At 35.8% G+C, this 12,226-nt stretch overlaps 2 protein-coding genes across 2 annotated transcripts; one reads left to right on the forward strand and one right to left on the reverse strand.

Annotated features, from left to right (window-relative positions):
• Nucleotides 1–1,239: 1,239 nt before the first annotated feature.
• LOC132555292 (F-box only protein 32-like) lies at nt 1,240–7,128 on the forward strand. Its single transcript, XM_060219648.1, has 8 exons — nt 1,240–1,479; nt 2,181–2,292; nt 2,678–2,770; nt 3,040–3,133; nt 3,612–3,781; nt 5,546–5,802; nt 6,051–6,126; nt 6,806–7,128. Exons 1-8 carry the CDS (start codon nt 1,271–1,273, stop codon nt 6,893–6,895), a joined length of 1,101 nt encoding a protein of 366 aa, XP_060075631.1. The 5' UTR covers nt 1,240–1,270; the 3' UTR covers nt 6,896–7,128.
• Nucleotides 7,129–7,639: 511 nt separating this feature from the next.
• On the reverse strand, nt 7,640–10,774 carry LOC132555293 (uncharacterized). The gene is made up of 2 exons (XM_060219649.1): nt 10,114–10,774; nt 7,640–8,254 (listed from the first exon to the last, which is right to left on the reverse strand). The coding sequence occupies exons 1-2, from the start codon at nt 10,679–10,681 to the stop codon at nt 8,058–8,060; spliced, it is 765 nt and encodes a 254-aa protein (XP_060075632.1). The 5' UTR covers nt 10,682–10,774; the 3' UTR covers nt 7,640–8,057.
• Between the last annotated feature and the right edge of the window lie 1,452 nt (nt 10,775–12,226).

Below are 12,226 nucleotides of genomic sequence, written 5' to 3' on the forward strand. Positions count from 1 at the left end.
AATGTATGTTCAACATGCACTTTAGCAGACAAATCAATCCAGCCCCTTACTTTCAAGCTAAATACAATTTATGTCTTCCTAAATGAAAATGATAATAAATCCCCCCTTGTATCCAACCATTATCACTTGTAACACATTCTTAACATTAAATTCTATAATATACTTAATACCTTGATACATATTGTATATTTGATTTGATAATATTTTACTCCACAGAGATTGTAAAAAGGAGTAAATAGCACCATTTAGCAATTTTCGTATGAAAGAAGTATGTATGAAAGCAATGGCGGCATGGAGGCTACCGTCGATCACAGATATAGCCAGTTATATACATGCATATCTATTGCCTAATTTGTCTTTAGGTTCAAACCATTGCAGTTACTTCTTACTTAGACGTAAAACGATAAAAAATTGATTTTTCATGACATTTTCCAAAATATTTATAGATGACAAGATATAATATCAAGTACTGTTTAAAAAGAGACATCAAACAAATTGTGTTTTTCACACGTGTTTATATTTATTCTATTACCGAAAAAACTGAACTAAGAATCTAGCAAATTATCAATTTATAGACCAGTATTCGATTAGTACACAATGGATCTGATCACGCCACTTGTATACTACAATGTAACGTAATTTGCCTGAAGTCTTCAAACTACAGTGATAATGAAGTTTCATATTTTCAGATAATGTGTTCATATCACTCGCATGTCAATTGAAACTTAATATAATGTCGTTTTGTGAAGAAATAATGTTATTACTAATAGCTACGATATTTTGTCCGGGCAGAATTAAAGTTATCATGTGTCGACCACTTGTACACCAAAGTCCATTTTGTCAATAAATACAGATATATTTATGTGGCAACCAATTTTATGGTGATATGCATGTCAGAAACTGATTCTTATTTTGATATTAACTTTAGATGACCATGTCAAAATAATATACATATATTTTGAACAAATTGTATTTAAATAAGGTCTATTCAATTATCGATAAATTTGTGTTTATGTTCTAGAGCTTGAGTATTTTTAACGTTGCAGCGCAGTGTTATATTTAGTTATGACTTGGACCTGTCTGCTGTATAACGTGTGTATATAAATAGTACTGTTTACCTTTTATGGGTATGAATATCAAATACCTCCAATCAGAAACGTTGAATGAATTCGCCGCGGTTTAAACACAAGTTCCGTTTACCAAATATGGTAGCAGCCAGGTAAAGTCAGTTTGTAAACGGTACCCACAGATGTAGTAATCTGGTCAGCAAATGATCGGGTATGACAGCTGTAGTATAGCGTACAGTTGCCAGCCAATAATGATGTACTCCGCAGTAGAAACTAATTGGAGAAGGACTGATGATGGATGGAGGCTACTTCCCGGAGTGTTTGTTGGTACAGAGAGTCTGTCTAGAGCTCGGGGCACTTCATCACCGAGTAAAACATCTAAAACAGAAACCAATAACATCGTCCGCTTAGTGTAAGTACTGTTGTAAATGCAGATATACTTGATACCCAATTATCAGTCAGTTTAGAAGATTTCAAGTCACTGGTAGGAAATATGAATGTGTGGTCTCGAAAATTATAAAAAAAAAATAATTTAATCGATTAATTTTAAGAGCAGTTTGCGTTGATATTTTGTCTAAAAGACTTTACTTCATTCAAGCTTGAAGTAAGACGTAGAAACTATATATAGCTACCTTCTGATTCATTTGCTGCGATCACTGTGCGGCTGATAAAGTATAATGTCAGTTTAAAAAGCATTGTCAGCTTACTTAACATTGTTTCCATGATTCACCGAAAGCGTTTAAGTGATAAATCTACTGCTATTTGGTAAATATTGCTGCATTATTTTAAATGCACTTAACGAAATTAAATTTCTTATGTTGATAAAACTTTATATTCCCTGTTTTGTTACGCTCAAACAATCGCGTAGTCATTATATCTATAAATGTAAAATATTTGCATCTTTTTACAAAATTTTACGTAGAAATTAACTTTTAATACTAGTTTGTATCATCAGGTAGGTCACACGCACCGTGGACTAGAAAGTCGTTCTTAGTGTCAATTTGGTCACCAGAGCCCAACAAATAAGGACTTACCTTTGAGACACTAAAAACGATTTTTTTGTTAGATGCTTTGATGTTACTTTCAGTCATACTGTCTTTGTTTTCTCTATAGTCGGATAGCGGGGGCCCATCGACCTCATGACGGCACTAGCCAAGAGAGATGTGATAGTATAACACCATTAAGACTGCCTCACATGACTGGAATAAAAGGGTACGGAACAGACGTAAGTATTTGACAGATATAGTATTTTGTTTTGGTTAGTTTATAATATATTAAACACTGACATTGGTCAATTTTAGTAACAATTAGCGAATGTTCGGCTCATTAGAAATCATCGACAGAAATCAATTAGTTGTTCAATGTTAGTCTTGATTAATTCGATATTATTTGTAATACTTTTTTACATTTAAATAAAAATAAATTAACTAATAACCTTAAAGAACTTTTTAATGATATTGAGATAACGGTTAAATAACGATTATCTCATGTTTATATCAACAAATGTTTGATAAAACGCAGGTCGAGAATAGTACTGTAAGCGGTAGACCTGGATATAAGGTGTCTTTTAACAATCAAAGTGGCATGGTTACAATTGTTGTACATTCTAGAGAAGAATATCGTGTGGCCTGTCGACTTCCATTGAACAGTTAGAGATCGCTGATGTCGCCCTGGAGCTTAGTGGAACACGCTACTGCTGCGAGGTTGTTATTGAATGTTTCGAACTTTCAAATGTCACTTTTTATCTATCAATTTGTTAAAGCGATCTAAAAATGAGACTTGGACGATGTGTACTTATTCTTTTATTTCATATCTCCACTTGTACATTTATTCTGGAATCAAGTTCACACCTTTAGGATAAAAAGTGCAAATGCTATGGAATATGTGCTAAATTAACTTCGTAACTCGTTAAAAAGCAACAACAAATAAAATACCGACATGTTAAGGTAAGATGTTTTTTGACTCGTTTCAGATATTTAGAATTTTGATGAAGGAGAAAATCGGGAAAATTAGCGGAACAACCTTGCGACACATTTTCCGTATCCTGGAGGGAATGGTTTCAGAAGGTAATTTTTTGCTTTGGTAGATATGGCAGAAGTTCGAGAAAATATTTTTTCATATGACTTCTTCTCGCACGTGAAAGCCGTTTTACAAGGGAGGGTTAGTATAACGAAACTTTGGAAAGTTATAATAAGAAAAAAACGGCATGTGAATAGAATCTTAATTCAAACTCCAATTCAGTGTAACGTGGGCAAAATATGAACAAAATGAACAAAACAAGATTATATGGAGACTATTATACAAGTACAAGAAGAATATGACCATAGGTTATGGAATAGTCAGCGTCTTTTGCTTTATCGACACTACTCGCCATGTTAATATTTGGCAATCCAAGTAAGTAATGTGACGTTCCCAAATGAGGAGAAGGTAAACAACAAATGCGTACTAACGAGTATCGGACACCAACAAATTCATATAACACGAGACGATAGAATATTTCCCAGTAAGATGCTGTTTCAAGATATGCATTTGTATTGCTTACAGCGCTTCATATTGAGATGAACATCAAGTTGATAGCACGCTTATTAACGACGTCAGCCGACGCCCTGGAACGAGGTCCAGCGTCTTTGGTTGGCAGCAGCAGTTTGTGGAAGAGGCACCGGAACATTGTCAGCAATCTCACAATGCAAGTTGAGAACTTCCAGTATACACAGGTACGTGTTACAGTACACATACACAAGTATGTGTTCCAGTATACACAGGTAGACATTCCAGTATACACAGGTAGACATTCCAGTATACACAGGTACGTGTTACAGTACACATACACAAGTATGTGTTCCAGTATACACAGGTAGACATTCCAGTATACACAGGTACGTGTTACAGCACACACACTTGTATGTGTTCCAGTATACACAGGCAGATATTACACTATACACAGGTAGACATTCCAGTATACACAGGTACGTGTTACAGTACATACACACATGTATGTGTTCCAGTATACACAGGCAGATATTACACTATACACAGGTAGACATTCCAGTATACACAGGTATGTGTTCCAGTATACACACACAAGTATGTGTTCCAGTATACACAGGTAGACATTCCAGTATACACAGGTACGTGTTACAGTACACACACACATGTATGTGTTCCAGTATACACAGGTAGACATTCCAGTATACACAGGTAGACACTCCAGTATACACAGGTACGTGTTACAGTACACACACCCATGTATGTGTTCCAGTATACACAGGTAGACACTCCAGTATACACAGGTACATGTTACAGCATACACACACATGTATGTGTTCCAGTATACACAGGTAGACACTCCAGTATACACAGGTAGACATCCCAGTATACACAGGTACGTGTTACAGTACACACACACATGTATGTGTTCCAGTATACACAGGTAGACACTCCAGTATACACAGGTACGTGTTACAGTACACACACACATGTATGTGTTCCAGTATACACAGGTAGACACTCCAGTATACACAGGTACGTGTTACAGTACACACACACATGTATGTGTTCCAGTATACACAGGTAGACACTCCAGTATACACAGGTACGTGTTACAGTACACACACACATGTATGTGTTCCAGTATACACAGGTAGACATTCCAGTATACACAGGTACGTGTTACAGTACACACACACATGTATGTGTTCCAGTATACACAGGTAGACACTCCAGTATACACAGGTACGTGTTACAGTACACACACACATGTATGTGTTCCAGTATACACAGGTAGACACTCCAGTATACACAGGTACGTGTTACAGTACACACACACATGTATGTGTATGTCCAGTATACACAGGTACAGTATACACAGGTACGTGTTACAGTGTATACACAGTACACACACACATGTATGTGTATACACAGGTACGTGTTACAGTACACACACACATGTATGTGTTCCAGTATACACAGGTAGACATTCCAGTATACACAGGTAGACATTCCAGTATACACAGGTAGACACTCCAGTATACACAGGTACGTGTTACAGTACACACACACATGTATGTGTTCCAGTATACACAGGTAGACATTCCAGTATACACAGGTCGGAGTTCCAGCATACAGCGGCATCCCTGGAACATGTCATTGCAAAATTGAAGGAGACAACAGACCAGTTTGAACCTTTGATGTGATTGGTCAGTATTTTCGCCTCTGGATCCAATCAAATTACTTCGTTTGTACCTTTAGCTTTGTCATGATATATTCCAGGGTTGTGTTTTCTGAGTCTATGATCTTACTGTGTACTTATATGTTTTATTTATACGTGCTATCGATGTTCTTTTTGCGATTGTCTAACTCTTGATAATTTTCAGTTCATAGCCACAAAAAATTAACATATTCCGGTTGCTTTTTTTGTATTCGTTCCTTTACTGTCAAATCCCCAAGGTATCTATAATGTTCTATTTATACTAACAAAGAGAGAAGACGACCAACTGCCCCAACTTCTTGATATCCCAAAAGAGTGTCTCCACTACATCCTGAAATGCCTCTCTGACCCCCGGGACTTGATCAACGCGGGAGCTACCTGCACTTACCTGAATGACTTGGTCACGGACTCGTTTATATGGCAAAGCATGTGTCTGTTCCACTTTACCGATAAACAGCTGTATCCACACATCTGCGATGATGAGTACATGGGTATCGATTGGTTTAAAGCATTTCAGCTGTGTTACAAGTAAGTAATATACGGTTTTTGTTTCCAATTTTAAATGATAAAATATAAGCATAAATATATATTCCTTTTTGTTTCTGTAAACCATCTGGCTTATTTCTTTCACAATAAGGATGAAACTATTTTGAAGCTTTGATCGAAGCTGCAGAAACATTTGTTTGCGTCAGGTGTTGAAGACTTGAGTGGATAAAAGGAGATGAATCTGCCTCCCTATTGTAGTAGTATTTGATGAAATTATTGTTGATTTACAGGAAAAACAAACGTCTTCGAGAGTTTTATGGCAACGAGTTGTACTTCTGTAACCTATGTCGTGATATATTTTGGAAGGTAAGTGTCGATATTGTCGACTATTGTACACTACAAGGATGTCGGGAATATATCGTATATATAGTTCTAAAAAAACAATTCATTACGATTGACGAAGTAATATTTGTATTTCTTATGAAAGTTAAATATCGTCACAATCATTCATTCATTGGACTGTCAAATTAACAAATGTAGTATATATTGCTTTTGAAGCATTCCACCAATATAATTTGAGAACGTATTTCATCATGTTAAAGTGACACATCAAGTGAAATCATGACAACATAGTTAATAGCGTATATATTTACATATCTATATAAATATTAAAACAACATATTAACATGACAACTAAATAGAATTTTAGTTACCATGGTTATAGTTTTATATTTATATGTACGATACACAGATCGTTTTTCTTACTTCAATTTTCACACACACACACACATATATAAATTTGAATTAAGATTCTGTTGATATGTTGTATGTCTAGGGGACACACTCGTGAAAAACATGTCATAACCGGCGAAACTAATAGATATCATCTCTATATTGCCCAAAGTCATAATTGTGTTTTTACTTGTAGACATAATGCGGACGAAGATAATGTTGCTTTTGTCGAACGTTTGTCTGTTATTACTAATATTTCCCTCATAATCTCACTATACTGTGATTTATAGACAATTTCTACTTTTACCTTTAGCATCTAGGTCATCCCTGTCACAATCCGGAAAATATCCCGTCCTCGTCTCCTCTGTTGCCAAGGGAATTCATTGACATGTTGCGCCTTTGATTCAATCTGTGTGAAACTGGAATGAAGGGCAAGGATACTCACTTTGTACACAGCTCCCTCCTTTTCATCACTTTTCATTGAATAATGTGCACGTTGTATGCACACTAATGTTTTATTAGTGTTATTAACTTAATGGGCAATAATGACCGTTTTGAGACTTTTTAAATTTGGGCGTTTTCCTACTGTTTACGTATTTTTTTGTTTTTGCAATTAAAATTTCAATCTCGCTTTAATATGATGTTGAAGTTTTATATGCACATGTACTGACACCCAGTTTAGAGCCGACGGATTTAGGATGGAAGCACACAGAACCTACGTTAACCCTGTCAAAGTTGATACAAAGCTCAATGCTGTTGGCAATAAAAATGATATCCACCAGATAACGTATTTGGCAGATAACGTTCAGGTAAACATCTGAAGTTTTAAGAACCTTATACAGTTTTAGTAAGTATGTCAATGAAATACCAATATAAATCATAAAGGCTGCTGGATGCACATCCTTCTTACAAGCTGTCGTCCTATCTACATTTAGATGAAATCTTGAAGTGTTCATCATGACATCTTTGATGTCACATTTTCCGGCAAACTATTCCAGCTATCCATAAATAGACCGCTGTTCGTGGTTGTATCAAACCTAGACCTAGATATTACCAGTTTTCTTGGAGTGCTCTCTTGTTATAGTGATTGGGAGGGTACAGGAAACTCGCTTTCACCCCGTAAGGAGACAAATCACAAACACAGCTGTGTTATTCCAGTCATTTTAACAAGATTCATTCAAGAAATATCTCGATATCAAGCTATTTACAACTAAGGGAATAACTCCTGTATTTGGAGTTAGATTGTCTCCCTTAGACCATACAATATGTAATCTTTAAACATCCATTTAAATGCATGTCATTACAAGCACAGATTGTTCTACAAAATGTCCATGTTATTGATTATTTTGCAAACATCAGCCTGTTTCTGAATGATAAGAATATTAATAGGTAAGGTAACTCTACCGGATGAAGTTCATTCACAATGAATTATGACACTTGGAATATTAGCATGTTTCCGCACAACAGAGTCATCCATGCATGGAAAACATATGGTCACCTGATGGCTGACTTATTGGATAAATTATACAAAGAAGTACGTTAGATATAAAACTGATGGTAAACTACTACGTGGCATCCTTGTACATGTTCTGGAGCTTGTCGTCGTCCATCTCCTTCCTATGGGTGTGTTCATCATGTGTCTTACCATAGATACCGTCGGATGCATCTGATTTAGCCGCGTTTATATTGTTCTTTCCAAGTTGGTCAACTCCGATGACCCAGGGTGCCACATTAAATTCCAAACGGGAAAGACGACCATCACCTGAAAAATGGAAGTAGCATATACCTTACATCTCCTGTTGACACGCATTCACACATGTAATTATATGGAAAATGAACTAACAATATTATTGTTAATCCATATTTGTAAAAACTTCCGATGACATTGATTAAACAGTAACATGTCAATGATAGATATAGAATCAAAAGTCAAAATGTAAACTTTTGTACCCGATGAATTCCCAGTATTGAAAAGGTTTTGACATTAGTTCATACAAAAATCCCAATAGCATGCCGACAGTTCTTCACCCAATTACCAGCTCCTCTAATATATTATAACCCATGAAAGTGGACGTATTTCAACTATATATTTAAATTGTACGACGCAGTATACTAACTTTTGCATAAATTTGTGCATTATTGATTTAGCTGTGCACTTGACAATTACGTTTTCGTTTGAGCACATCATAATTACATATTCAACACTTTCCTCATCTCCACTTTCGATAAACACGTAAAGTTTACAGTAAACGCCACAAAGGAATCCATTGAGTCAAATAAGTTAAGAACCGTCTTCTTATACCACATTGTGCCTTGTGTGTACATTGGATGGAAATGTCTGTTACATACATGTTGTACTGATGGATCATTTGACCTAAATATAATGATAAATGAATCGAAATCAATTATAATCAATGTGTATGTTTGACTAGCTTCAAATGTTGTTTGCTTCATCATGTAATATCGCTTGATATTTCACGATCATCACATATGGAGTTATTATGGTTTCAAATCCCCGAGCATACCATGGCCGACTGATGTTACCGTCACGGACATACAGGTTCAAGCTGTTAGAAGGGGTTTAAGTCTGATAACAGAAAAGCGAATACGAGATATATGGTTTACGCAGAATAATACGTATTGAGTGCATGTTGTTATGTGCATGTCATAGCTGTCTAGACCAACATTTCAAGGTAAGTGAATGTATATGTGTATACAAATTGTACAAAATATTTATGTTTTGAAAATCTAGCTCTGTCACTTATAATATAGCTAATATGTTGAATGTAAGATATTTCTGTAACTAGAATCTTTTCAGTCAATGCTTCTACAACGTTTTTGTTTGAAAATGTCTGCTAAATCTTCCACAAACCTGTATATATTCATTGTTCATACTATGCTACTACACGATTCATTTCTCAGAACACAGCACGGGATCAATGTTGAAATACAGGTTCAAACCATAAACCACGAAGTATGTCGTGAAGTTCTGTATTTCTTGTACTATATATATTGTACCATCTGTATAACATTTGTAAATGTGTTGAGACATAAATAAAGTGAACTGAATTATACGAAATTCTCTTTACATTTAACTATTAGGGCGGTAGTACAACTCTTCATTTACTGTGTACCAAGGCCAGAAACCTTTTGCATGCATGTCAAATGTATCTTACGGTGAAAATATTTAGAAAAATACACGTAAGAGAACCGGATCTTTCAACGCACACAAAACTAGACACAGTAAAGCAAAAAAATGACTTAAACTACACCATACAGCAGTTACGTCTTTGTAGGAACCGTCAGTGATGCTTTACAGGGTCTTAATGTTGAAACCTTGTACGATCAAAATTAATGGAAAGAAATATCAAATTCTATCTAGTGGTGAAGTAACCCCGATATTTCATTAAGGAAATGAAATTAATTATCTATGACCGTTTCACAGCTATATTTAGTTTGGAAAAGACCGAGATGGAGAAATATGTTGACCTGTACTCGTACTGCAGTACATTCAACTTAGTACAAAATGTAGATATTATAACAATTAAGTATTTTTGAATTTCGCATCGTAGCTACTGCTAACATTCATACAATAAAAAAATGAATGTTTATGGTACTAACCGTCTATGTCAGAGGCATGTAAAGCCAAAGCAGCGTTTTCCCGGGCTTGTGTAGCCATCATGAGCTCTTCCAAATCGATGTACCCGTCACCATTCATGTCGTATTGACTGAAATTTGTGGGAACGGGAAGGGGTTCAAACTCATCAGCCACGTACACCCCTTCATCTAGGTCAATGGCACTAGTGTCATGTAATAAGCTATCAGAAATTGTCTGCGAAGGCAAATCATGGTCCAAATATCGATCAGGTTTCTTTGGTGTTTTGTCAAAATCGCCATGTTTAGAGTCCTTCTGTCCGCCTACATAAGGGTCCAGATAAAGACCTTCTTCTAGCTTGTCGTCAGAGAATTCGTCCTTCACCTCGAATTGGTCAAGATTTAGATATCGAGTTAACGATGGATCGTTGTCCACAGAAAATTGATTCGGGTACTTATCTGGTTTTGTGGCAGTTTTCCGATATTCCTCTTCTTGTGCACCCAGTTCCACGAGGAGCGGAGGTGGTGCTGTGACATGGTGTACCAACAGTCCAAGCATTAGAAACCTGACAGCACGTCGCATATTGGTGGTCATTTTATCTCACTACTGGAGTTTCTGTGATAGGACATCAACATAAGCTCTGTACTGAACGCACCACACTAGTCTCTCCCTTAGTAAATATACAACATTATGTAACATTCCGATACACTACAAAATAATCCAGCGATCGTGTGTGGATGTGTGACAGCGTGTACAGCGGCCTGTTGCTTGTTTTTCTGTTTATATGTGTAACTAACCAGACACACATCACTTTCATCTCACGTCCATGATAAATTGAGCAGGTGCCAATATATTGTTATTTCTCTTCCCTGAACACAATGTCGACTACACGTAGGAAGTTACTTGATGCATTTGTAATATGGATATGGATGCCGTGGACATTGTTTAAAGGATTCGACAGTCCTAGATGTTACCTGATTGTAAACTTTAGATAAAATGGTAACTTTTTAAAACACGTATGCCCGATAAAGAACGTAATACCACAAGTAGTGGTGTTTAATGGTCTAAAAAGTGGTTAAACTTATTTGTAACCCATACTTCGTGTACATTTACAAACACCTTTTTATATATAAAACCTTTTCACACGTATTATGGAGACAGGATACAGAAAACCTTACCTACATACTTAAATGCAAGTCTCCTGAATTTATGTAAGCTTTATACTTATTCATAGAGCAGTTTTAAAACTGGGAAGTATAGGTTTGATGAAAACACGATCTAAATATACCCTTGTAGTTATACATATCTAATGGTTTTTTATTTGAATCTGTTGTTTGTTTTGCCCTCAAATTACCCTTTAACTATAAAGAGCAGTGCAAAACATTAAAAACAAAACAATAACAATATCAAAATCGGAAAAAAAGTGTAAGAATTTAAGATATTATCTTAACTACAGCCGGTCAATAATAGTACCATATATCACACCTTACCATCGATATCATTGTATTAAATACCTTAATTATCAGACAAAACCAACATCTTACAATATATAATTAGAATAGATACCTTACCACGAACATTGTGTAACTGGTATTACATGAACACCTTACCACTAACATTGTGTTACTGGTATTACATGTACACCTTACCACGAACATTGTGTTACTGGTACTATATGTACACCTTACCACGAACATTGTGTTACTGGTATTACATGTACACCTTACCACGAACATTGTGTTACTGGTACTATATGTACACCTTACCACGAACATTGTGTTACTGGTATTACATGTACACCTTACCACGAACATTGTGTTACTGGTACTATATGTACACATTACCACTAACATTGTGTTACTGGTATTACATGTACACATTACCACGAACATTGTGTTACTGGTATTACATGTACACATTACCACGAACATTGTGTTACTGGTATTACATGTACACATTACCACGAACATTGTGTTACTGGTATTACATGTACACCTTACCACGAACATTGTGTTACTGGTATTACATGTACACATTACCACGAACATTGTGTTACTGGTATTACATGTACACATTACCACGAACATTGTGTTACTGGTATTACATGTACACATTACCACGAACATAATTTAACTGGTA

The sequence above is a fragment of the Ylistrum balloti genome, unplaced genomic scaffold (assembly GCF_031769215.1).
Source record: "Ylistrum balloti isolate Yb309-2 unplaced genomic scaffold, AGI_CSIRO_Ybal_v1 Utg370470, whole genome shotgun sequence".
Lineage (NCBI taxonomy): Eukaryota > Metazoa > Mollusca > Bivalvia > Pectinida > Pectinidae > Ylistrum > Ylistrum balloti.